The sequence below is a fragment of the Moschus berezovskii genome, chromosome 18, assembly GCF_049115385.1.
Source record: "Moschus berezovskii isolate FMDL1 chromosome 18, NW_MosBer_1.0, whole genome shotgun sequence".
Lineage (NCBI taxonomy): Eukaryota > Metazoa > Chordata > Mammalia > Artiodactyla > Moschidae > Moschus > Moschus berezovskii.
The window spans coordinates 19571133-19593735 of NC_142477.1; the positions used below are offsets into that span (position 1 = coordinate 19571133).

Consider the following 22603-nt stretch of genomic DNA (forward strand, 5'->3'; position numbering starts at 1 on the left):
AGGGAGGTAGGTTTTGCACGAAGGACAAGACTGCACATTAGGCACCACCAGAAAGTCTAGATTCCTGGTGCATGTAATTCAGAGACAGGGACGGGAGCGTGGATGGCCATTTGAGGCTCAGAATGGGTGTAGAGAGGAATGGCGGAGTGCACCTGTGGGCTCTGCCTTGCATAGACGCTGAGGATGGGCTTAAGGGACCCAAAGAGACCGATGCTAGAGAAGGGCAGGTCCACAGTAGAGACTCACAGGTTTAGCCTTGGGTGTGTATGTTTCAGAATTCGGGTTTTCAGAAATTTAGACTGGCCTTTTCCATAACAATCTGTACTGACATGCTATATTCCAGCGGCTGCTGACAAAAATGCCAGACTCTCTTCTTTGCATATTACAAAGTTCCTCAAAAGTGAAAGTCGCTCAGTCATGTCTGACTCTTTGTGACCCGATCGATTGTATAGCCCATGGAATTCTCCAGGTCAGAATACTGGAGTGGGTAGCCTTTCCCTTCTCCGGGGGATCTACCCAACCCAGGGATCAAACCCAGGGATCAAACCCAGGTCTCCCGCATTACAGGTAGATTCTTTACCAGCTGAGCCACCAGGGAAGTCCAAGAATACTGGAGTGGGTAGCCTATCCCTTCTCCAGGGGATCTTCCCGACCCAGGAATGGAACCGGGGTCTCCTGCATTGCAGGTGGATTCTTTACCAACTGAGCTATCAGGAAGCCTCAGTTGCAGTAGAAATGCAGTGTCTTTTCCCGAATTCTAAGTTCCCATCACGAACTTCAGTTACTTGGTTATGCTCTTGCACGAATCTGCACACACCGATGTGGAATATTGGTCAGCCTTTACCTTTGAAAAATATACCTGCATGCGAAAGGAGTCCACTGTGACTCCTTGTTTTCATTTCCCATTTTCTAGAGCATTGTCTGGAAACTAGACTAAAGCAGTAAATGATTCCTGAGGGTGTAGTCTTTTTACCAGCTGCAGTGTAGGGAGAGGCTGTGATCCCAGGGCAAGTAAGAAGATAGGAATGCCAGTGCAGTGAGACAGTCTACATAAAAACAAATGGGTATAGTCCCATAATGACTATAAATGTCACTTGTGATTATTACATTCTGAGTGCCAAGTGACTGTAAATGGACCAACATTCCAAGTGGGGAGGGGTCCCTGAGACCTGGGAAAGGCTGTTGTGGAAGAGTTGATAGTAGATTAGAGTCACAGTTAGGAGGGGAAGAGATGCTATTCTAGGCAGATCAAATTGGCCAACACAGGGACAAAAGAATCACTTAATATCGAGTTCTTTATACTGATTATTTCCACAAAATAAGTTGTTTAGACAAAGTGCTGATCTAGGACCTTAATTTTGAAGTGTGGTACAATCGTGTGAATTCACCCTCTCTGAACAGTGTCAAGGGATAATGTTCACTGTGCGCTTTCTATGGGTCGAGCCTAGAACCAGGTGCTTTACTGTATTAATTCGCAGCAAATCCACCACCCTGGGACCCCGTTTCATAAGTAAAGACTCTGAAACGGAGCTCAGTGTATTTTCAAAGTCAAGGAGGTGATAAGTGACAAGAGATTCAAATTCAAGTGCACCATTTCCTGCAGTTGGGCTTTTTCCCAAGAGCCTACAATGAAAATCTAAGACAGCGTAGCCTGGTGACTGGCAGGGTCAATGATGCATGATGCCTTCATTTACAAGCTTTGGGAAGGTTCCACAGTCCATGTCTTAGTTTTCTCATGTGAACCACGGGATGGTTACACCGGTCCTTGCTCATGGGGTGGCCCTGAGGAGTCAGTGGAGTAATGAGATGACAGGATATACCTGATGGGGTTTGGCTGCTGTGAGAGCCTGGGCAGCATCGCAGCCCTAATATACTTGCAGGGCAGAAGAAGCAGTGGAGGCTCACAGATACGAAGTGGTTTCTTCAAGTGCAAATATGGGATTCATACGAAGTCCTCTTGTCTTACGAACAAGGGCCCTTGTCTCAACATCTGCTAAGTCAGTTTGTGTGATCATGCCAGAATAGGCTGAGGTTTGCTTTTGAAATAAGAAAACAGCATTTTAAAAATAAATTCTGGTGTTTGTGGATGAAGAAATTATTTGATTTTGTGTTATATGAAGATAATGTGTGTGCACGTAGATAGTGCCTGTTCTATCTTTAAAGAGACAAGTAATTATTCAGAAGTAGTTACAAATTCTTCACGTCTTTATTTTTAAATGTTTTCCCTACATTAAAATAATATCCATTATCTTGTAATCCCTTTTTGACGGCTCTCTTTGATTTCAGAGACTCAGAAAAGTAGGCTCCAGTTGTTGCAGGAAGGGGGACCCCTTCCAGGGCCTGAAAGTGGGCTCTGTCTAAGCCTTGGAAATGAACTGTCCAAGGAGACACACGTGTTGACAAAGCAAGAGACTTTAATGGGAAGGGGTGCCTGGGCAGAGAGCAGCAGAGTAAGGGAACCCAGGAGAACTTTTCTGCCATGTGGCGTGCAGTCTCTGGTTTTATGGCAGTTGGGTTAATTTCCGGGTGGTCTTCGGCCAATCACTGTGACTCAGGGTCCTTCCTGGTGGCGAATCCACCACTCAGCCGAGATGGATTCCAGTGTGAAGGGTTCTGGGAGGTTGGTAGGGCATGTCTTCCGGTTGGCAGTGGCTTTGCTTGTTCCATGTTCCTTACAAGTACTTCCTGTCGCGAGTCACTTGTTCAGGAGGTTACTTTGGTACCTGGCCAGGGTGGACAGTTTCAGTCTGCGGTTCCCTAACACAGGAGCGGGGCCGTCCCCACTCTGCTGCGCTGGTGACCCTACCTGTCCAGTGGCAGGAGAGGGCCGGGCTGGACGTGGGCAAATCTGGTGAGGCTAAATATCTCACTGCCCTTGTAGCACGAGGGGATGGAAGAGTGACTGTGCTCCCAGTCTAGAAGCTGAGTTCCAGGTTCCATGTAGATATGGAAACATCTCAGGCTGTCCAAGCCAATGCCCAGGGTTTGGTACCAGCGTCTACTCAGGTGCCTGTCTCTACGGCCTTATTCTGCCTGTCTCCTCTGGGAGAAGAGGGTCACTTCCTGTTAGCACCTACCCTGTCTGTCACTACTGTTCATAGTGTTCTCAAGGCAGGAATCCTGAAGTGGTTTGCCATTCCCTTCTCAGTCCATCCTAAAGGAAATCGGTCCTGAATGTTGATTGGAAGGACTGATATTGAAGCTGAAACTCCAATACTTTGGCCACCTGATGGGAAGAGCTGACTCATTGGAAAATACCCTGATGCTGAAAAAGATTGAAGGCGGGAGGAGAAGGGGACAACAGAGGATGAGACGGTTGGATGGCATCACCGACTCAATGGACATGACTTTGAGTAAACTCCGGGAGTTGGTAATGAACAGGGAGGTCTGGCATGTTGTGATTCATGGGTTGCAAAGAGTCGAAAGCAACTGAACTGAACTTGTCTCCCTACTCCATCCCAAGGCTCTCATCCACTAAGCAGTATCAGAAAATCAGTGCTTGCTTGGAGCAGACTAAGAGAATGGCTTTCCTCTCTTTCCCTATCCTCATCCCAGCAATCTAGATACAGAATTCCCCCTAACAGGGCCTCATGCATGGTGGTTGGATGCTCTGCTATTACCCTCTTGAGATTTTAATCACTTCTTAATAAGGGCCCCACACTTTCATTTTGCTCTGGGGCCCACAGATTCTGTAGCCAGCCAATCCTGCCCTCTTAACATCATGGTCTGCTCCTTGACTTGAGCGTATTTACTTTCAAAGACAAAAAGCTACATTAGGTAAGAAAGGAGCAGACTGCTTATGTTAATTTAAGGAGATGTGGGCTTGCTGAGATAAAAGGGTTTAAATCATATCAAGGCTTTTGATGTGTGTGTTTTCAGACACTTTAAAGTACTTGTATCTGTTTATTCTTGCAGCCAGTGCAATGGATATTCTCACTTAGACAAAGCATTTTGCAAATGCATGGCCTGTAAGTGGCATCTTCTTGTTTTGTCTCTTTGTGAGTTAGTCTGTGTTTCAAGTTCTCTTATACCATTTGTGTTTCTTCTTTGGTGAAGAGCTTATTGTCATCTTTTCCTGACCTGTGCTCCTCTTAAGAGTCTTTCAAGTGATTACTATGAGTTCTTTGAACAATAAAGACATTTGCCCTTATGATTCCTCCCCCCTGCTCCCCAGAAGCTTGTTTGTTTTCAATTATATTTGTTCCTTTTTATTTTTCTTATACAGAAGCTTAAATTTTTAAAATATGGTTGAATCTCTTGAAATTTTCTTTGCACTTTTTTTCTGTTTTACGTTCATAGACTTCTGCCTTCTAGAAATTTGATACTTGGTTTCATTTTCTTTTGAATTTATATCTTTTGCGTTTTGTGTTTTTGTTTTCTGAGTAAGGTAAAGGTATGATTTTTTAAAAAGTAGAGACTTAGTTCTTCCAGTACCAGTTATTAATTCTTCCTTCATCACTGGTTTCAGGTTTTCTGGTTTGTCTTCACTATTTACATATGAATGTATCTGTGGGCACTTCATTGTGGTCCACTGGTATTTCTGACTTAATTGATGTACCTCATATGCCATAAATGGTGTAGAACTGATCCATTTCAATCTTCTTGCTAGTTTTGTACACATTTAATGATTATACCATTTATGGATATGATTGGCTATTTCACCCTCTCCAAAAGCTTAATAAACTTGCCCTCAAAGATATTGCAATATACATAGCGACATTTTAAAAAATCAGCATTGTTTCCTTTCTGTTGAATATTGGAAGTAAATGAAACCTTCTTTTGATGATAAATACTGTGGTAAATCAAAGCACAGACTAATGAATTCAGATTAAGTGCTGTGGTCTTCAGACTCCTGCCAGCCTTCAAAAGTAAGAATAAAATGAGGACTTTTCAAAAAGAAGAAAAAAAAGCATCCCCTCCCCTGCCTCCAGCTGACTTTATTTTCTGTTCTTTTCTCATGCATCTGTTTTTCTCTTAATGCCTGTCAGGTTTCTACTTGGCAATAAACTACTTAAGGAGTTTTCCTATGGATTTACAGGATACAAGTGGCATTTCTTTGAAGTGTTCAACATTTAGAATCTTTACTGAGCCATTGTCTCATATTGATCTTGTCGTTGTTTAGTTGCCACGTTGTGTCCGAATCTTTGGGACCCCATGGTCGATAGCCCACCAGGTTCCTCTGTCCATGGGATTGCCCAGGCAAGAATACTGGAGTGGATTGCCATTTCCTTCTCCAGGGGATCGTCTCAACCTTGGGATCGAACCCACATCTCCTGCTTGGCTGGTGGATTCTTCACCACTGAGCCACCTGGGAAGCCGTATTGATCTATGTTAAGTTTATTTTTCTGTATTTGGAGAGTCTTTGTATTTTAAAAACTTGCTAGTTTTATAGTTTGGATAAACTAAAGGCAAATTCTGTGTTTACCTGAGAGCTATCGCCTGGTTCCTTCAACAAGTCTTTATTGACGGTCAGCAAACAGCCGGCACTGTATATAGCAGTGATCTCGACATTTCTCTGGGGACCCTCCGGGGAGAGCAGTGGCTACTGTCACACACAGTCTCATGGACCATAGTAGGGAGATTGGGTTTACGTCCAAACCCAATAGGAAAGTGTTAAGAGGTTTTAAACTGGGCTGGTGTGATCTGGTGATGTGAGTATCAAGATCTGTGACATCTCACCAGGAGTAGGGGAAGACAGGGCAAAATACTTCATTCTATCTCTTTATTGGAAAAGGTAGAAGTCTGGAGGCAGGCAAGATTATTCTGCTAGTCTCATACCATACATCTGAAAACATTTCCTTAGATATCTTTTCATTGAAAAAAAGTTCATCACAAATGCCTGAAATGTTTACTTTTTATTTAAATAAGTGAAGGTCCTGTAAATTGCATGACAATAAAGTCTTTATGAAGCACACCCTAGAGTTTCCATCTGGATTCCACAAAAAGTATTTGTCTTTTAGGGTGAGTATAATAATTTTGTGAGAAGGTAAATGAAAAAGGGCCTGGAGTGGATTGATGCACAGCTGGAAAGGTCAGATACCTGTGACCCGTTCTTCCTTCAGACAAAAATGTGATAGTCAGAATGTCCCTGTCACCTTTGTGGTTGAAGCGATACCTTTGTATTACCAGAGTTCAGGAGAAGAATTCTAGGGAATTTTACAGTTATTAACCTGGGATCTGTATATCAAGAAAGAGAATGAGGAAGGGAACAACAGCTGTTGGTGAAATATTTGATCTATTTTGTCTAAAAGGCGAAGCTATTATATTTTCAAAAGCGAGGAGAGATTAGCTCCTAAGTTGCTATATTCAAAAACTGTTCCCGTTCTAGGCAGGATTTATTTTGCTTAGTGTATCTCATTTTATACAAGCCAGACCTTTCCCTTCACTGGCTCCTGCAAACCTTAAGTTAGGTTATGACCGCAATTTATATGATAAAAGGGCTGTAAATGCAAAATTTAGGGAGAGTGATTTTTTTTTAATGCATAAAGCTTTGAAAAATACAATGTAGATTATAGATGGAAGCTAAATTAAAGTTTTTTTTTAAAAGAAGAAAGACCTACCCAGTCATCTGTTCATTCCCCAAGTAAATTAAACTGTTTTCCAGGGTCTGGAAGCCTTATCAGATTTATCATGTGGCTATATATACAGCTTCTTACTTTTACTTGGTAGTGCTTTTTACAAATGTTACAATTCATCACTGTTAAAATGATTTCTTTATACTTACTCCACCTTTCAGAGTCAGTCTTTACAGGAAGAAATTGTAGCTTTCACATAGAAAAAAATACCTTTAGGATGAATTTTTTTTTCTTTTTTGACTGCTCCACATGGCTTGAGGGATCCTAGTTCCCTGACCAGAGACCAAACCCAGGCGCTCAGCAGTGAGAGAATGAAGTCCTAACCACTGGACCACCAAGGAATTCCTAATATTTTTAATTTTTTCTTGAATGCTACATTTTATCTTTGTTAAGCATGCATTTCTGCAGTTCCAACATTGGTCATCAGGAGCAGCAGACAGGAACTCTGTGCCTTGTTGGTTCACATAATAGAAATCCAGTTGCATGGCCAGCATCAGGACCAGTTTGAACCGGTTTGTCTTGGTGGTTTATGTTGAACGGGATTATGTCTTCCTGGGTGGCTCAGTAGTAAGGAATCTGCCTGCCAGTGTAGGAGAAACAGGAGATGTGGGTTCAATCCCTAAGTTGGAAAGATTCCCTGGAGGAAGGAGTGGCAACCCACTCCAGTATTCTTGCCTGGAGAATCCCATGGACAGAGGAGCCTGGTGAGCTACAGTCCATGGGGTTGCCCAGAGTCAGACACGACTGAGCAGGCATTTACCACGTTCTTACCTGGCTTCTTTCTGTCTTTCTGCTTTGCTGTGTTTGTCTTGACGGTAAGGTGGATGCTCCTTTTTGATACCGTTTGGTGGCTAACAAACCCTAGAGTTGTATTCCAGAGAGATAAGGAGAATACCTTTCCCCTTACAACTGACAACTTTGCCCACTCACCTGCCCCTCTGTATCTGCCTGGTCAGTCACTGGGCAGTGAGGATGGGCTCATGTTGATTGGCTTAGGACAGGCGGAGCTTCCTGCTGGAGACAGAGTTGAATTCACTGTCACCCAGTCATGACAGAGCAGAGCTGCCCAAAGCCAGAGGAATGGGATGGATTCAGAGTGGGGCCCGTCCCCACCCTCAGTGCACTACTTTGGCCTCCCCTCCTTCCAGCTCTGGTGGAGAAGGCGTCTACCCTCTGTGCCGTACTACATTGCTGCCATTCACAGTTTCTCACTTGCTTTGTGCTCAGAGATGCATAGTGTCAGGGATGGTTGCTTCTGCTCCTATGAAATAGAAGAGAACTGTGGCTTCCCACCGTGGTTCCTAGGAAAGCTTCTCTTACCCCAAGGAAAGTGGAAGAGACGGAGGAAGAGAATAATGATACTCCTAGGGAGCGTGAGAAAGGTAATAAAATGGCATCTTTCAAATGGGGACTAAGAAGATCACACTGGACAGGCCAAGTCCAAAGTCACATGCTTAAAGACAAGACACAGTGGTAAAATAAAGCAGCTGTGATTTGGTGGCATAAATATGTGTGTGTACATATATATTTGTATATTTCCCTAATGCCAGAGTATTTTTATGTATTAGTTTGTGTGTGTGTGTGCGTGCATGTGTGTGTGTATGAGTCTGTATGTGTGTTAGTCACTAAAGTTGTATGCGACTTTCTGCAGCCCCAAGGACTGTAGCTTGCCAGGCTCCTCTGTCCATGGAATTTCCTGGGTAAGAATACTGGAGTGGGTTGCCATTTCCTTCTCCAGGGGATCTTTGCAATAGAGGAATCAAATCCAGGTCTCTTGCATTGGAGGCAGATTCTTTATCATCTGAGCCATCAGGGAAACCATATATATATATATATACATATGCATGTATATAACATTATATATGATAATATATACATATATATAGTTTTTTAAATTTTATTTTTATTTATTTATTTGGCTGTGCTTGGTCTTGGTTGTGACAAGAGCGATCTTTGATCTTCATTCCTGGGTGCAGGATCTTTCGTTGTGGCATGTGAACGCTTAGTTGTGACATGTGGGATCTAGTTCCCTGACCAGGGATTGAACCCAGGCTCCCTGCATTGGGAGCTCAGAGTCTTAGCCACTGGAGCATCAGGGAAGTCCCATATATATATATTTATTTATGTATAATTTCTATTGAGCAGAGAAGGAAGAAATTGGTTAAGAACCCCGTCTCTCCCATTTGTCTGTTAACTTGCAGAATCTTGGTTTGTGGTTGTAAAGTGGTTTGTAGCTTTGCAAGAGGGTTGATCTCTTTTTGAGTCAAGGAGGAATAGAGAATGTGGGAGTGGAAAGGGGTCTTAAAGATGACCTCCTCCAATGTCTCTCTTCCTGGTCCGAGGTGACATACTCATTGTTGCTGAAAAGTTTTGAGTAGCTTCCTCAGGGCCACCCAACTAGTCAGGGACTCATCTGAGCTTCTCTGAGCATCTGACTTATCTGATCATCTGAGATATGAATTCTGATTTCTTCATGTAAGTGCTTTCTTAATCTTTAGTGTCTGCGTCTTCTTGGTGGTAGGAAAGCTTGCTTGTTGTAATCTTCTTTGCCAGGCAGGGCAGTCTGAATATATTTTAGTTCCCTTGACAGAATCTTGGTGACATATTTGGTGACATAAATATGTGTGTGTACATATATATTTGTATATTTCCCTAACTTTTGTTCATGAGCTCCTAATAATTGGACATGTAAGATGTGAAACATAGTAAAATCTTAAGATTGTCTTATGTTGAATAAGATTAATATTTAAAATGTATAGTGCTTCCCCTCCCCCTTTCTCTATTGGTAGACGTACTGCTTATGTGTGAAAGGAGGATAGTGAAATGCCTTTTAAGAATTTATTATTCAGTGTTAGTCACTCAGTAATGTCTGACTCTTTGCGACCCCATGGACCATAGCCTGCCAGGCTCCTCTGTCCTTGGAATTCTCCATGCCAGAATACTGGAGTGGGTAGCCATTCCCTCTTCCAGAGGATCTTCCCAACTCAGGGATTAGACTCAGATCTTCTGCATTGCAGGCAGATTCTTTACCATCTCTGCCACAATTCAGAATTTTCACTAATTTATATAGATCATCATTGATATTTAAGGTAAACACATATAAGCATGCTTTGTATAAAATCCCTAAAGTCAATGAGTGGCCACAGGGTACAACGGTCTGTAATCATCAGAGTGGACTGGGTTTGAGCAACCACAAAATATTGCTATTGAAAGGTAAAGTTTGTATATTCTTCATTCTTCCCTGTCCTCAAGATCCTGCGGGAAGGTAACCTCTGTCACCAAGATGACTGGATCATGGCATTGTGTCCAACGTGGTGCCTGGCACATGGGAAGTTGAATGAATGAGTGGGTGAATCAGAAGAGGTACTTACGACTTTATTCTCACTGAGACTCTTGATGTCAGGAAATGACCATGTGGTTTTCAATTTGCCCTCAGATCCTGCTGAAACAGCCTTGAACTTCAAAAAGAACCCTTGTCTTTCCCTGCCATGTGGTTTAGCCAGGCACAGTCTTCTCATGATCTTTGGGGCACAGCAGCCCTTCGGAACTTTGATGCAAACTGTAGTGTTGTTATTAGCGTAAAACTGTCTTCTGAATGACGTATAGTATGACTGAAATTCTTGTGTCGACACACGTACCCTTTAGCCTGTCCATGGTCTGAGCCTCTCATTACTCTGCTCAGAAACCCAGCTGTGAAGCACCATCTGTCAGCAGCAGCAGCAGCATCTGTCTTGGTGTCAGCTGACATCTGTGTTAGCTCTGGAGGCATTGCCTGAAGGCCCTTAGGTGGGCGTGAGTCTTGGGGGAGCAGGCTCCGCCTTAGTGCCTTTAGTGAAATATTGCCTGACCTTTTCAACTTAAAACTACCCGTGGTGGTGTGCCAAGTGCTTGCTTTTTTGAATGCTGGAAGACTTTTTTAGGACTCCTGCATTCCATGATGCATTAAATCTTATGGCTAATCTTCCTTTTCCTCTCACGGTAATACTGCCATGCAGTGAGACTTGAATCAATGCTCAAATGATAGATACAGGGTAGGATTTTTGGCTTTCTGCTTAATTCTGCAGAAAATAGTGCTGGAGAATCTACTTTGTTGAAGAGTGTCCTCCCCCTCGCTTCCTGAAATGTCAGAATGTGACTTAGGAATCTGGTCCTTGCAGGTGTAATTTTTAAGATGAGTGCACACTGGGGCTTCTTTGGTGGCTTAGATAGTAAAGAATCTGCCTGCAATTCAGGAGACCTAGGCTCGATCCCTGAGTTGGGAAGATCCCCTGAAAAAGGGAATGGCTACCCACTCCGGTATTCTTGCCTGGAAAATCCCATGGGCAGAGGAGCCTGGCGGGCTACCGTCCGTGGGGTCGCAAAGAGTCGGACACGACTGAGCGACTAACACACCCGACTGGAGTTGGGTGGAGTCAATTCAGTAAGGCTGGTGTCCTTATAAGAGGGGATGCAGAGTCACAGAGAAGGGAGATGGCCAAGTGATGACTGTGGAAACTGGAAATATGCTGCCACAAACCAGAGAATGCCAAGGATTGCTGGCAACTAGGAGGAGCTAGGAGAGAGGCAGGGAACAGATTCTCTCTAGAGCACGGCTCTTCTGGCATCTTAATTTCAGACTTCCATCTTCCAAGATCATGGGACAACAAACTTCTTTTATTTTAAGCCATTTGGTTAGTGATAATTTGCTACAGCATCCCTAGGAGCTAATACAGAGTACTATACAGCAGTAGTCCCCAACCCCCAGGCCATGGACCAATATAGATCCGTGACTGCACAGCAGGAGGTAAGCAGTGGGTAAGTGAGTGAAGTCTCATCTGTATTTACAGCCATGCCCTATCATTCCCATTATGGCCTGAGCTCCGCCCCGTGTCAGATCAGCAGTGTCATTAGAGTCTTACAGGAGCGCCAACCCTACTGTGAACTGTGCATGTGAGGGATCTAGGTTGCGTGCTCCTTGTGAGAATCTAATGCCTGATGACCTGAGGTGGAGCTGAGACAGTGTTGCTAGCACTGGGGAGCAGCTGCCACTATCTACTGTCACCCCCAGATCGGGCCATCTTGTCGCTGGAAAACAGGCTCAGGGCTCCCACTGATTCTGCATTATGGTGAATTGTGTAATTATTTTATTATATATCATAATGTGATAATAGAAATAAAGTGTACAATAAATGTAATGTGCTTGAATCATCCTAACACCATCTCCCCAGCAATCTCTGGAAGAATTATCTTCCATGAAACTAGTCCCTGCTGCCATAAAGGTTGAGGACCACTACCATATAGTATGTCACCACTGAGAATATGTATGAATTTTGTAATTTCTGTTCTGTGCAGTCATCATATAGCTGTTTTTAAGTGGTGCCCGTAGGAAGGTGTGTTTATTAGGAAACATGATGGGAACAGGGCTATTCCATTAGGAATACATTTCCAGTTTATTTGCTCAGTGGATCCTTCACTCACTGATGCCCAGTCATTTAACACATAGGTACTGCGTGATCATAACATGCCAACCACTGTGCTTGCTTTACAGATTAGAGCAGTGAATAGATATGTATGAAATCTACCTTCGTGAAGAGTTGGACGTGACAGAAATGACTTAGCATTCTTGCACTTCATTTTACAGGTGGAGAAACTAAAATTCTTGGAAAGTAAGAAAGCTTCCTCCAGCTCAACCAGATCAGTTCAGTTCAGTTCAGTTGCTCAGTCATGGATGACTCTTTGTGACCCCATGGACTACAGCACACCAGACTTCCCTGCCCATCACCAACTCCTGGAACTTGCTTAAAATCATGTCCATTGAGTCAGTGATGCCTTCCAACCATCTCATCTTCTGTCGTCCCCTTCTCCTCCTGCCTTCAGTCTTTCCCAGCATGGGGGTCTTTTCTAAAGAGTCAGCACTTTGCATCAGACAGCCAAAGTACTGGAGCTTCAGCTTCAGCATCAGTCCTTGAATATTCAGGACTGATTTCCTTTAGGATAGACTGGATGGATCTCCTTGCAGTCCAAGGGACTCTCAAGAGTCTTCTGCAACACCACAGTTCAGAAGTATCAGTTCTTTGGCGCTCAGCTTTCATGGTGGTCCAACTCTCATATCCATACATGACTACTGGAAAAACCACAGCTTTGACTAGATGGACCTTTGTCAGCAAAGTAATGTCTCTGCTTTTTAATATGCTGTCTAGATTTGCCATAGCTTTTCTTCCAAGGAGCGCGTGTCTTTTAATTTCATGGTTGCAGTCACCAACTGCTGTGATTTTGGAGCCCAAGAAAAGAAAGTCTGTCACTATTTCCATTGTTTCCCCATCTATTTGCCATGAAGTAATGGGACTGGATGCCGTGATCTTAGTTTATTGAATGTTGAGTTTTAAGCCAACTTTTTCACTCTCCTCTTTGACTTTCATCAATAGGCTCTTTAGTTCCTCTTTGCTTTCTGCCAGAAGGGTGGTGTCATCTGTGTATCTGAGGTTATTGATATTTCTCCCAGCAATCTTGATTCCAGCTTGTGCTTCATCCAGCCTGGCATTCCACATGGTGTACCCTGCATATAATTTCAATAAGCAAGATGATAATATAAAGCCTTGACGTACTCCTTTCCCAATTTGGAATCAGTCCTTTGTTGCATATCTGATTCAGTCAACTAGATAGCAGCAAAGCCAAGTTGTGGTCCAGGCAGTGGGTGTTCATTCTGCACACACACTCCAAGGTGGCACCTCATGCTTTACTCACACTTACAGCCAGCCTGCTGAGTTCCCTGGATGGGTTTAAGGGAATTGTGTCAAAATCACGTGCCTTTCTTCTTTTTCGTTTTAGTAATCACAGCCTCCAGGAACAATGCAGAAAAGACTGGCTTTAACTGAGATTTTTGTCTAAGAATATGTTCTTTCTTCACCAAGGTAAAGAGAGTGGCGCTGAGATGTAAAATGATTGCTGCTCGACTGAAACAGTTCTCCTGAATTCTTTCTCTATTTTGCCTTTGGCGTCTAAGCTAACATTACTTAAATGATGAAGTGTCCTGCAGGGTCCTGCGTGGTTGAGCCTGGGCTTGCATTTCACATCATGGTTTCCCTTGTGTGGTGTTGGAACAGGGGCACCCCCTCCTGAGCTGTCTGCCTTGAGGCAGAAGCTCTTGCCTCTGCTAGAGAAAACATGGACGGTCCCCACGAAGGAGAGAAAGGGGCTGTCCCTAGGCATCCCCTGGCAGCCCAGTTCCAATCAACGTCCCACAGGCTTTGGAAGAGGGAGCTGTGTTCACCCAAGCTCTGCAGCAGGTGTGTGTTCAGATCCCAAAGCCCTGTGCTGCTCTGTTATTGTCTGTGATGTGGGCCAGTTGGCAGCTCACCCCGGAAGCTGCCACAGGATTGGAAGTAAATGGCTCCAGAGGAGTTGCTGCCTCAGCAGCGGGATTGTCCCTGATTCTCTCCTGGAAGAACTCTGTGTCCTGTGTTCTCCTCCCCTGGCTCTAGCCACAGCCCTCAGGATCTGATTTCAGCTGGAAACAAAAAGTACCAGAAGTTTCACAGTTACAAACCGCCAGGACTGAAGCCAGGCCTCTGTCAAAGCAGCATCAGTCACAGTAGCTACAAGGTAGAACCATGTGAAGTGCCCATCCGTGTACCCCCAACCATGGAACATACACACAATGGAATATTTATTTGGCCACAAAAAGGAGGGACGTACAACTTGGATGAACCATTGAAATTACGATAAGTGAAAAAAAAAAAAGCAAAGGATGAAGATTGCATGAGTCTATCTATAGGAAATATCCAGAATAGGATAGCTGATAGAGATGCAAAGCAGATACTGAGATTAGCAGGGACTGAAAGAGGGGGGGATGGAGATTTATGGGGCTGTGGTACAGAATTTCTGTGTCAGCTAATGGAAAAGTTGTGCAAACAGTCATGATGGGTGTACAACATTGTGAGTGGATACCTCTGAATTGTACAAGTAAAAAGTAGTGAAGATGGCAAATTTTATGTTATATATATATTTTAAAAATGTTGAAAAGAATTTCAGCACCCTGACAAATGCAACCCAAATCTTGCATTTCTTAGCAAAGAGGAAAATGCTGAAAATTGTCCTAGGCTTTTCTCAGGATGGACATAAACCTGTGAGAACTGTGGCCTCTTAGGAGCAGGGCCCAGCATATGGCAGCATAAACTAGGTGCTCAGTTAACCGATCTTTGTCTCTGCCCCAGACCCTCCTGTTACAATGTGTGAGTCCTGATCAGTGAGCCTGAGGTCACTTGTTAGGTACTTTGGGAAACAGGGAGTAAAGAAAATTCCAGTTAGGGCATTAAATGGCTTGATAGGAAAAAAGAAGACTCAAAACATGACTCTGCGATCTCTCTGTTTCTTTTCCATTCTCAGTGTTGTGCTCCTTAGATCATGCTTTCAACCTTCACCAGGAAAGAACAAAAAATAGGAGAAGCAAAGCAAAGGATTCCATCTAAAATTTTCCACTCACAATAAAGTAAAACAGGGGTCTGGTATTTGATACCTCCTCATGTCACTCTCCATCAGCATCTCCAATTCTGGAGAACTCATCTATAAGATTCCCATTGGCCTGAAAGAGCTAATATGCTTCAACAGTATGTGTTCAGTTTCTCTCCAAAAGCTAATGTGCACCTGGGCCAGGGATTAGGCCAGATCATTCTTTGAGATAACTAATATTATTATTCTGTACATACAGATATTTGAACCGTGGATCAAAGAAGATAAGAAACTATCTCAAGATAACAATCAGGAAAATAACAGTGAATTCAATACACAGACATGACCCACTGCTCCCTTGATCTAATTCTGAGGAAAAAAAAGAATTCTCTTTCCTTTGGTGTGGACATTTGATATTAAATAATGTTCTCAGGGTGTACCCTCAGCAGTCACTTGGACTCAAAGTACCTGAGAGAAACAGGAAATAAAGGGTAAGGCCCCCACCACATGTGTCCGCATGCTCCTTTGTGCATTTCCTGTCAGGGGTCTTTGACCGAAATCCACAGGAATGAATTTGATGCATCTAATCTGGAATTGATAAAGGGAATCAATTTTTCAAGGGATTTATTGGACTCTTAAGAATGTTAGAAATCACAGGACCCCACTGGTTCATTTTTGTTATGCATTGATTGATCTTACCTCTTCTCCCCTCAGCTTCCTCACGCCGTCAATAAATAACAATGGAATGTCTGTCTTGTTTGAAGCGTCTGGTTTTGCACAGTCAGCCTGGGCACTGGGAAAGAGAAAAGAAAAGACATTTAGTGTAGCAGTTTTATACATGGAGATTTTTATATTAAAAGAGATTTGAAATCCCATTCAAATAGGATACTCATTTAATGAACATCTTTTCAGACATTGGGAGAACCTGGCACCCTCTAACAGAAAGCCTGAAGGGATCTGTGATTGGAATCAAATTCTTCGGCTCACGTGCTTAGGTTAACAGTGCACCCCACGTCCCTGAAGTGATCGACCCACTGGCTAATTTGTCCATGTGGTGGTTGAGATTCACAGAAGTGTATGCTCACCTGTTACAGACAACACCTACCAACCTCAGTGCATTGTTAGTCTTCACTTTCTTTGATGTTTATATGTTTGATACCTAATTGTTTGTTCAATTGCCCTCATTTAGGCTTCTAGCCCACTTGGGAGGAAATTCAATAAAGAGCAAAATTTTACTTTACCAAATCCAACCGGCACAGTTTGGATATGCTAACCACCCCTAATGGGGGTTTTGGCCATTGATCAAATAAACAAACTTTCATGTAGCAGTTGGATAGAGAGCAGAATTGCCAACTTTGTTTATGCTTGAGGGATTTTTACTAGATCTATAAGGCATGTAGAATTTAATTTATAAGCATACATAATATTTATTTTCTATTATATGTGCATATATAGTCAAATAATAATTAGTGTTTTACATTTTATTTCTTATTTCCTGATACAAATTGTACTGTGATCATTGGGTCAATATTAAACGATCATGCAGTGCACTCTCTCCACTACCGGATGTGACTGAATGCCTTTATAAATCATAGCTTGTAGCAGCCTCTCCCACCCTGAGAGGTGGGGGTATAATTCCCCTATTTTTAATAGAGGAAATGAGTAGTTGGTTTTTTATTTGTTTTTATCTCTGTTTTATGGATGAAAGGCAGTGAAGCTTAGAGAGTCTGACAGATCTTCTTCCAGGCATGGTGCGTGGCAAATACGGATTTTCAATTCCTGTGGGTCTGACGCCATGATAGAAAGTTGTCGGTGTCAGCCTGGCTAGGCCATAGCACACAGTTATGGAATCAGACACTAATCTAGGTTTTGTCGTTAAAGTGATTTATAAATGTGGTTACCATCTGCTGTTTTAGTTGACTTTAAGGTTACCTTTGATAATGACTATTGATTGGACAGTGGGTCTTCAGTCCGATCACTTTAAAGCCTTTAAAATAAAATGTGAAGTTTATTGGAAAATAAATAGTTTTGCCTTGAGGCTGCAGCATTAACTCCTACCTGAGTTTCCATCCTGCTTGCGCGCCTACCCTACTGATTCCCAACTTGTGAGCTCCAACTATTCTGTGAGCCAATTCCTTTAAATTTCTTTCTCTCTGACTCTGTATCTATATATAGTATGTTATATGTATGTGTGTATGTATAATATAAATTATAAATATATATAATAGATATTTTATAATGTATATTTTTAATATATATGTGTCATATATTTATGTATAAATATTGGATAGGCCAATATTTATGTGAGGTAATGGAAAAATCCAAATGAACTTTTTGGTCAACTCAGTATCTCATATATATGAATATATGAAAATCCCATATATACTATAGAAATAATTCTATAATTTCCCCTGATCCTGACATGTATCCTCATGGGAGATATTTACACATCTATCAGTTCTGTTTCTCTGGAGAAGCCTGACTGATACATACACCATGACACCCATTTGCATAAAGTGCAAGAGGTTTCCATCTTCACATTACCAGGAGATGAAACAAGATATAGTTTGAGCGACTTGTTCCTGGATATGTATGTGGCTTGGAAATGGTAGAGCAGGGTTTTGAAGCCAGAGACTCCAGACTTAGTACTTAAAACATTCAAAAGCATCCGATCAGATCAGATCAGATCAGTCGCTCAGTCGTGTCCGACTCTCCGCGACCCCATGAATCACAGCACGCCAGGCCTCCCTGTCCATCACCAACTCCCGGAGTACACTCAAACTCATGTCCACAGAGTCGGTGATGCCATCCAGCCATCTCATTCTCGGTCGTCCCCTTCTCCTCCCGCCCCCATCCTTTCCCAGCATCAGAGTCTTTTCCAGTGAGTCAACTCGTCGCATGAGGTGGCCAAAGTATTGCAGTTTCAGCCTTAGCATCAGTCCTTCCAGTGAACATCCAGGATTGATCTCCTTTAGAATGGACTGGTTGGATCTCCTTGCAGTATAAGGGACTCTCAAGAGTCTTCTCCAACACCACAGTTCAAAAGCATCGATTCTTTGGCAATCAGCCTTCTTCACAGTCCAACTCTCACATCCATACATGACCACGGGAAAAACCATAGCCTTGACTAGACGGACCTTGGTTGGCAAAGTAATGTCTCTGCTTTTTAATATACTATCAAGGTTGGTCATAACTTTTCTTCCAAGGAGCAAGCGTCTTTTAATTTCATGGCTGCAGTCAGCATCTGCAGTGATTTTGGAGCCCAAAAAAGTAAAGTCTGACACTGTTTCCACTGTTTTTCCATCTATTTCCCATGAAGTGATGGGACCAGATGCCATGATCTTTGTTTTCTGAATGTTGAGCTTCAAGCCAACCTTTTCACTCTCCTCTTTCACTTTCATCAAGAGGCTTTTGAGTTCCTCTTCACTTTCTGCCATAAGGGTAGTGTCATCTGCATATCTGAGGTTATTGATATTTCTCCCAGCATTCTTGATTCCAGCTTGTGCTTCTGCCAGCCCAGCGTTCCTCATGATGTACTCTGCATATAAGTTAAATAAGCATGGATCACTCCAATTGCATGAGAAACTGGCAGCCATGACAGATACAGGACAGAGCGACTGATAGGTATGATGGTCTAGCTGAGCACTTTGCCTGGTACTCCTGTGTTCTTGGTACAGCTTTCTGCAGAGGTCAAGGCGTTGGTCCCCAAGAGAAACTACTGCGTGCTTCTCCACCTGTGTGTGAAATGGGCAGATTTGACGGGAATGACAGAATTGTTTCAGAGCGATAAGTCATAATGAGTGATGTGCAGTGGCAAGAAGAAGCAACAGCCATTTGAGTTCCCTGCTCAGGTGATATCACTTATGAACTTGGATTCTTCCATTACTTTCAACATTAGCAAATAAAATCCTGAAGCTCTTTCAACACAAGCCGCTTTGTGCTTTTCTACATTGTCCTTTCATAGACTGTAAACTCCCTCCACTCAACTGGGTCATATACCACTGTGCAGAGAAGACTATTTGAAAACAATGTTTCTCAGCTGTGTTTGAGAATCTAGATCATAATTTGTGGCATGAAAAGAGTTCATTTGGGATGTAATTGACTGGTCTATTGTTTTAGTTTTCTATTGTTGCATAAGAGATTACCATGAATTTAGCAAAGTTTATCACAAGATATATCTATTCTTTCACTGTTTCCTTGGCTCAGAATTCTGGGCTTGGGTCAGCTGGGTCTTTTGTTCAGGATCTTGCAAAGCTGTCATCAAGATGTTGGCCTGGTCGGCTTTCTCATCTGAAGTTGGATCTTCTTCCAGGCTCATGTAGGGTTGGTAGAATTTATCTCCTTGTAGCTGTAGCATGCATGATGGTTTGCATCTTCAAGACAAGGAGGAAGAATCTCTCTCCTCTAGGCTCTAAGGATTTACTTAGGTCTTTGGGTCAGGCCAACCCAGGATAATCACTCTTTTGATTAAGGTCAATGCTGTAGGAAATTTAATTACATCTGCAAAACCCTCTCACCATTGCCATGTCCTATTGCTTAGTGACAGATTGCAAATTCTGTCCACACACAAGGGGAGCAGATTACCAAGTGCATGGGCACTGGTTTAGCCTGTTCAGGCTGCTTACAACAAAATACCATAGACTGCGTGACTTATAATGTTAACAGATATTTAATTCTCACAGTTCTGGAGGCTGAAAATCTGATATCAAGGTGTCTGGTGAGGAGCTGCTTCCTGGTTCATAGATGGGCAACTTTTCCCTGTGTCCCTACATGATAAAAGGACAGTGAGGCACTCTGGGGTCTCTTCAATAAGGGCACTAATCACACTCATGAGGGCTCCACTCTCATGATCTAATCACCTCCAAATACTATCAGTTCAGTCACTCAGTCGTGTCCGACTCTCCGAGACCCCATGAATCACAGCACGCCAGGCCTCCCTGTCCATCACCAACTCCCGGAGTTCACTCAAACTCATGTCCACAGAGTCGGTGATGGGGAATAACTTTTAAGACATGAGTTTTTGGCAATACGGCCATTCAGTCTGCAGCAGGTACCATGGAGATCATCTCAGAATTCTGCCCGGTGATCACTGGCACCTCCCTCCTTATACAGTGTGTGTCATATTTGTAGACTTTCATTCCCTGGTGGCTCAAATGGTAAAAAATCCACCTGCAGTACAGGAGACCCAGGTTCAATCCCCAGGTCAGGAAGATCCCCTGGAGAAGGAAATGGCTACCCACTCCAGTATTCTTGCCTCGAGAATCCTATGGACAGAAGAACCTGGTAGGCTACAGTCCATGGGGTCACAAAGAGTCAGACATGATTGAGAGACAAAATGTTCAGCAGTGTTAATGTATTGACATATGTTCAGATTTAAAGTTAGAAGAGCAAAAAGTCAGTCGTCAGCTGAGGTTAGGTTATTTAGGCCAGGATTTCTCAAGTTCAGCCCAGTTGATGCCCTGTTCTGGATTACTTTTTTAAAAGTGTGGGGTGCTTTCATACACATTGTAAGACATTGAGCAGCTTCCCTGGCCTCTGCCCACTAGATGCCAGTAGCACGCCTTCCCGCCTTGTGACAATTAAACATGAAACCAGTCATTGCCAGATGTCCACTTGAGGAGGAGGCATCCCCATTTAAGAAGCCATGCATTAGAGGAACACAGCAGGTTTTTTGTTTGTTTTAACAAAGAACCCGTTAAAGTAGGGAATTTGTTTTGAAGGCAATGCAGCTGTTTGGAGCCAGCAGGCTCTTGCCCCTTGGATGATGCCTCATTCCTAGATTTGCTTTTGTCCTTTACCAGAAAATGTATAGTTTATAGTTGCAAAGAAAAAATTAATACTGTAGATGTGTCTCCCACTTCCACTCTCTTATTCACATATATGCCAAAACTATATTACGTTATCATATTTGACAATACCTTATAATAGTATGAGTTTAGAGTCAAGCCATGTTATAAGAGGGCTTTAGCTCTGTTATGGCATGGGTCAGATATTTCCCCAAAGATATTTAATGCATGAGGCCAGAAAACTAATAAACTTCATTCTTAGTGTCATGGCTCCTTTCCTGGAAACGAGTGATATGGCTTGGTGTGAGATGGAGTGGAAGGCACAGTCCAGTTCTGAAATGACAAAACTCAAAAGCTCCTCATTCTGGTTTTCTCCAGGCAAAGGCAGCTCAAGCATCTCATCCGACGTGAGTTCAAGTACAGATCACACGCCGACCCAAGCCCAGAAGAATGTGGCTACCAGCGAAGGTAGGCATCTGGTCTTCATTATCTCATGCGCTCTCGTCAGAGTGCTGGCTGTGTTTGGAAGACACATAAAATGTGTGAGTCTCAGATCTGCTCTGCTGAGTAGGAGCATATGAGAGTCTCAAAAATGGGAAGGCCAAGGTTTTCTCTTTTTATTGCATTATCATCAATGTCTACTAAAGTTGTTTTGGTGCAGTTTAAGGTAAATGCTGTGATTTTGTCAAAGTATAATAGGCCCACTTTTGGGAATGTTTATGAATGATGTCTTGTTTCTCAGCATGGGAAACATGATTGTAAAATCCTTCTGCTGTAGTTGAAAGTTCCTGCAAGAACTTTGAAATAGGCACACCTGGAATTCGGGATTTTGATAATGGGAAGATCATAGTTGTGTGATTTGTAGAACCTGAACCAGTCCCCAATATTGGGGAGTAGGAGAAGAGGTTTGTTTGATTCTTTAAAAAAATTAAGTGAGAATTCCTGCTTGTCAGAATGAAGATGGGTTGCATTGGTGTTCTTTATGAAGAATTTGACTATATGTAGTAACACGTGTTGGAATTTAACTGCTTCCCAATAGTTGAGAAGCTTTTCAGTTATACTTACTTGAGTGTGGAAATAATTGATTCTGTAGTAGTTATTTGGTAAAAAGTTGACCCAATTATGGACTCAGCTCCTTTTATGTTAATATGAAACACACAATTCGATGACTTCTTTTTTGAAGAAGAATTCTTTCTAAGTGAATGGCTTAATGAAAGTCTGTGGAAGACATGAATGCCATTTATAATGAAAGACTTATGGGTGTCAGCTGATTCCTCATGACACTATATAGAGCCTACTTTCCTGATGTGTACAGGGTGTTGTGGAAATGCATTTCCAGTCCTTGTTTCAGAAGCTTAATTTCTGTTGTTTGTAATATCAGAAAGTGTACTCATAGCCTGGTGTTGGTCATTTAAGCTGTTAGATTGTTCTTAATCTGCACTATATTTTTTACATTAATGATGATGGTTTACTTCTGTTGTGTGTGTCTTCTTTGGGTATTCTTTGACTTGATGTGTTTCATATAAAAGTTGACTTCTCTGAGTTAATTATCCCCAGACTGATGGATAAAAATATTTTACAACTGGATTGTATTCCCTTGCGTTGAATGCCTTAGCATTGTTTTACCACAGTGTATGGCAAACAGATTGGTGTGTTCTTCTTAATAATGCAGTAAAGAATCAGGTAGCAGTCCAAACTTAATTTTCTGCCTGTTAATTCAAATGTGGGGATTAGATTATTTTTGAAATTCAGTTAAGGTAATGTGCGAATCAGGTGAATTGATTCTAGCCAATGGATTTAAGTTCTTTTATTTTT

General features: G+C 42.5%; 1 protein-coding gene across 1 annotated transcript in view; it reads left to right on the top strand.

The window, feature by feature from the left end:
* The window catches only part of FBXL7 (F-box and leucine rich repeat protein 7), a 458360-nt gene that overhangs the window by 99891 nt on the left and 335866 nt on the right, over positions 1-22603 (top strand). The window contains exon 2 of the mRNA XM_055422246.2: positions 21167-21256. Coding sequence (XP_055278221.1) covers positions 21167-21256 — 90 coding nt within the window. The remainder of the gene's footprint in view (positions 1-21166; positions 21257-22603) is intronic.